The 4,665-nt window shown below is 28.2% G+C and overlaps 2 protein-coding genes across 2 annotated transcripts; both read left to right on the forward strand.

Annotated features, from left to right (window-relative positions):
• Nucleotides 1-758: 758 nt before the first annotated feature.
• EIN_208370 (hypothetical protein) lies at nt 759-2,096 on the forward strand (the record flags this gene model as incomplete). The annotated part of the gene is made up of 1 exon (XM_004261218.1): nt 759-2,096. One exon carries the CDS (start codon nt 759-761, stop codon nt 2,094-2,096), a length of 1,338 nt encoding a protein of 445 aa, XP_004261266.1.
• A 651-nt stretch (nt 2,097-2,747) lies between these two features.
• EIN_208380 (hypothetical protein) lies at nt 2,748-3,929 on the forward strand (the record flags this gene model as incomplete). Its single annotated transcript, XM_004261219.1, has 1 exon — nt 2,748-3,929. The coding sequence occupies one exon, from the start codon at nt 2,748-2,750 to the stop codon at nt 3,927-3,929; it is 1,182 nt and encodes a 393-aa protein (XP_004261267.1).
• Nucleotides 3,930-4,665: the final 736 nt, after the last annotated feature.

Genomic DNA, 4,665 nt, shown 5'->3' on the forward strand with positions numbered 1-4,665 from the left:
TATTTTAGAACAAAGTATATCAGATTGTTTAAAAGAAATATTATATTTACTTTTAGATTCATTACATGTATAACACGCTTCTTCTTCTTGTTTAATAACAGCGGAAATTCTTGGCTCATTCACTTTGAAAATTTTTGCCAGATCTTTTTGAATTATTTTCAGTCTCAGAAAACCATCCAAAACATTGATATTGTAGTATGGGTTGATAACACTTATAAACACTTTTGCGGATTCCAAACTTTCCATATTTTTATTGAACACCTTAATATTTTTATAAGCAATATAAATTTGTAACCGTTTATATTGACTGTAGCAAAATTCTTTTTGTTTTAACAGAAACAGCACAAACAAATAACACAATGAATCTGATACATCCAAAGAATTTGCCGAATCGTCGAAAGCCATCGCAGGTGCAGGTTTGGTCTTTTTGTTTTCTGGTATTGTCCAGGTAAGTGTATTTGTACTGCATTTTTCCATTAATAATTGATTTTCAGTTCACCTTTAATCTATTTTGACAATGTTTTAGAATAAAGTAAATTTATAGTTAATTTTGAAATACTTGCAATATAAAGAAAAAAATGACAAATTGAAACATAATCTAAAATCATAATTTCTAAAAACTATAAAATGATTTCTTTAGACCATTTGTCGGAAATTTACACCTTTTAGCGGGTGACTATATATATAAATTTAATATGTGATCTTTAAAAACACTGATGATGAAAGTTAAATAAAATGCTTTTCATTTTCAAATCGTAATGAAATATTTCTTGTATGAACAAGATTTTATCAACTCAATATTAACGTGTAAAAAATTTGAAATGGTACTTGACCGATTTCGATACAACCCAATTCCCGTAAAATCCACTAAACTGTTTCCATATATGGAGACTCAACACCTTTACACAAAATTTGATGATATTTTCGCAGGAATATCCCGACTTGTCGTCTTGTACAAAGTGACTTACTCCGAAACAAAAACTTTATTTCCGGACTTTGATGTAGAATTTAAAAATGTGACTATATCTTCATCTGATATCAAAAAACAAAATATCACAACATTTGATCAAATACCCAAAACCATAAAAATATATGAATATAAATTTTTAAACACTTTTGATTTTAAAGAGTTTAGTGTCCCAACACATATAACTGAATTGTACCATTCTTGCTTTTACAATAATACCACACTTACTTCAGTGACACTGTGTGACGGGTTAAAAATCATACCTTCGTCTTGTTTTGATTCTTGCAAGAATTTGGTTTCTATAAATGTTCCAACCACAATTATATCAATTGAAAGTTCTGCTTTTGAAAAGTGTGGTATTATCAAATTATCAATTCCTGATACCGTCGTTTCGCTCGATTTAAATCTGTTTAAGTCATGCGCTAATTTAGAGGAACTTGTTATATCCAAGAACGTTACTGTTTTGCCATATTACATGTGCGAAAAATGCACCAAATTAACACGCGTTGTACTCCCAGACAATTTGATTCCAATTAAAACACAAGCTTTTTGTGATTGCAGTCAACTTGTTGATATTACCATCCCAAACACTTTACTTCGAGTTGAGTTTGGCACTTTTTCGAACTGTGAAAAACTTCAGGAACTTTTATTTAATGAAATATGTGAAATAGAAGAAGGAGTGTTTAGTGGTTGCACTAGTTTAACATGTTTGGTTGTTCCAAAAATCAATGGAATTATTAAAAACACAATTTCTTTAAATGAAGTTGATGTGTATGAACGGTTGAATGAAACATTTGAGTGTACTTTGGATGACGATTTTGGCTCAGAAGGAGAGTTAAAAAGTGACCGAAAGTATACAACACTCGATAGGTCATACGACTGCAATTTTGAATGTACAGACTCGGTGTTTTTTATACCCGATAATTTCACAAAAATAGAAAATATGCCATTTAATGAAAATCACGATATCCACGTGATATATATGTCTCAGAGCGTTTTCGATATCAAACGTGTTTTACTTAACAAATTTGATAATTTGGAAGAAATTTATATGTCTTCTCACATCGAAAAATTTAATAAGTCAATATTTGAAATTTGTGTCAATTTAAAACATATATTTAACATGTAAAACGTCACTAAAATACGCCAATTTTGTTTCAAAAATTGTTCATCTTTGAAAAGTCTTCACATCAACAAACGTGCAAAAATTTCGTTCGGCTGCTTTGAAGGATGTGTTGGATTAACTTCTCTTGAAATTCCAAACAACAACAAAGTCACCTTTAAAGTAACAAATGAAGACGAAAAAGTCTTAACACCATTTGGTTATACTTTTGGTGATCACGTCTGCTATTTCAATTCAAACGACACGTTTTTAAAATTTGATGAAATTAAAAATAAAAATTATTTCTATGAATTACAAGGAAAATTTTCAAGTGAAGAACTTGACACTATTGTAATTCCAAATAATGTCACAAAAATATCAACTGGCTTTTTTGGTATAAAAACATTAAAAAGTATTGATTTGGGATGCGTGAAAGAACTTGAAGATGAGTGTTTTGAGTGTAGTGTAAATTCTTTAACCATTCCAACAACTCTGACGATAATTGGGACAAAATTATTCCAAAGTATAATAAAACCAACTTCAATTGATTTTTGTGAAAATAAATATTACACGGGAATTGTCACAAAACAAGAACAAAATTTCATTGAAAAATGTGGAGTTCAATGCACCAATTTAGAATTTGAGTTAAACAATTTTGAATATTACAAATACATTCCAATGGGTTACAAAGTGATTGGGTCAGACCGATATCAATTACCATTATATCTTACACAAATAATTATACCAAATGGGGTCTCACAAATCAATTCACATTGTTTTTCTAATCTTCCAAATTTAAAGAAAGTCGAGTTTCCAGAGACACTTCGCAATATCAATTATGGCGCTTTTGCCTTTTGTTATTCTCTTGAAAACGTCACATTTTCACAAGCACTTCAATCAATCAGAAAATTTGCGTTTTATTATTGCATCAATTTTTCACAAATTGTTCTTCCAATAAGTTTGGTTGACATTGGCAGTTCCGCATTTTCAAATTGTGAAAACGTAAAGAGCATTGATGTTCCAGCTTTTGTTTATTCAGTAAGTGGTGTGTTTGATTCATGTTATTCACTCACTTCAATTAACATCAAAAACACTTGTGAAAATATTTCCACGTGTACAACTTATAACGGACCTTTTACAAATTGCAATTTAGAAGAAATTATCATTCTTGAGAGTGTTACTGAAATTAAAAATTCGAGTTTTGAAAATATGAAAAATTTAAAACGTATTATTATTCCAAACAATGTGATTTCAATTGGAACACACGCGTTTTCAAATTGTTTTCATTTATCCACAATCAAACTTGGTAATACAGTTGAAAGCATAGGAGGGTACTGTTTTAAGAATTGTGTAAGTTTGATAAACATCGAAATTCCAGAGTCTGTCGTAAAAATTGGTAATGGCGCATTCAAAAATTGTGAAAATTTAATTGCAGTGACATTTGGACGACAAATACCAAAATGCGAAATTGATATATTCGACAAGTGCAAAATGTTAAAGGAATTTTACGTTAATGGGAAAAAGGTAACTAATGTGAGTTTACCCGTCACATACAAAATAGCTCACAATTTGACAGAAAACGGAGTTTGTTGTGATACTATTTTCTTCACTCGAAAAGACGTCAAAAAACACATAGCAATCGTTTTTGAAAATGGCAAAAAAGTTGGAAAAATTCCAAACAATGTTGTTGGACTATGTGATAATTGTTTCAGAAAATATAAAGAGGTGCAAACAATTTTCGTTCCCAAAAGCGTTAAAAGTGTTGGGCGATTTTGTTTTTATAATTCGGTCGGAAAAGAGAATGTAATTTTTGAAGATAAAAATGCTGTCATAACAACTAAAGACGAATTTTTGTTTTGAAAGATAAAAAAATTATTTGGTTTATGTTGTTTTTTTTATAAATTAATCTTGTTAGTGTTAATTTCTAACTTGTTTTTATTGTATAACACTTATTATTTGTGCAAATAATAGTAAAATCAATTGGTTTTAGTAATTAAAATATTATTATAAATATGACTAAAATGTAAATAAAAATTAAATTTTTTTATATAATAATTAATTATTATATTAAACTAATGGATGATTGAATGAATAAAAACAGTGAACAATATCACTATTTTATTGTTAATTATTTTTAATGAATATTTTTTTTAAAAAAAATAGTAAATAAACTCAACCCACCTATTATATAATATCGAATTAAAATTGAAATACCAAAAGATTTTGTAACATACAGGGATTATGCTTGTTATGACTAAAAAACGTTAAAAATATTGTTACAAATTATTCAAATTATACATGTGGTATCATTTTAAAGGTTATAAAAAAACACAACACGACAAATTTGCAATGAATAAAAACAATTTGATATAAGTTTACAAAATTTAAATATTGTTTTAAATTGTGTTTAAGTAACCATAACACTATTTTAAATATCAAATATTGAAACATAATTGTAATACAAGTGTTAAGAATAAATCACTTACTTATTAGAACAACAGAGCTAATAAGAAGAACGCCAAAATTGATACAATTTTATAAGCTCTATTGCACTTTTCATCAACTAAATTAAACCTTCAATGCATTTTTGCATTAC

The sequence above is a fragment of the Entamoeba invadens genome (genome assembly GCF_000330505.1).
Source record: "Entamoeba invadens IP1 unplaced genomic scaffold scaff_1105074725209, whole genome shotgun sequence".
Lineage (NCBI taxonomy): Eukaryota > Evosea > Mastigamoebida > Endamoebidae > Entamoeba > Entamoeba invadens.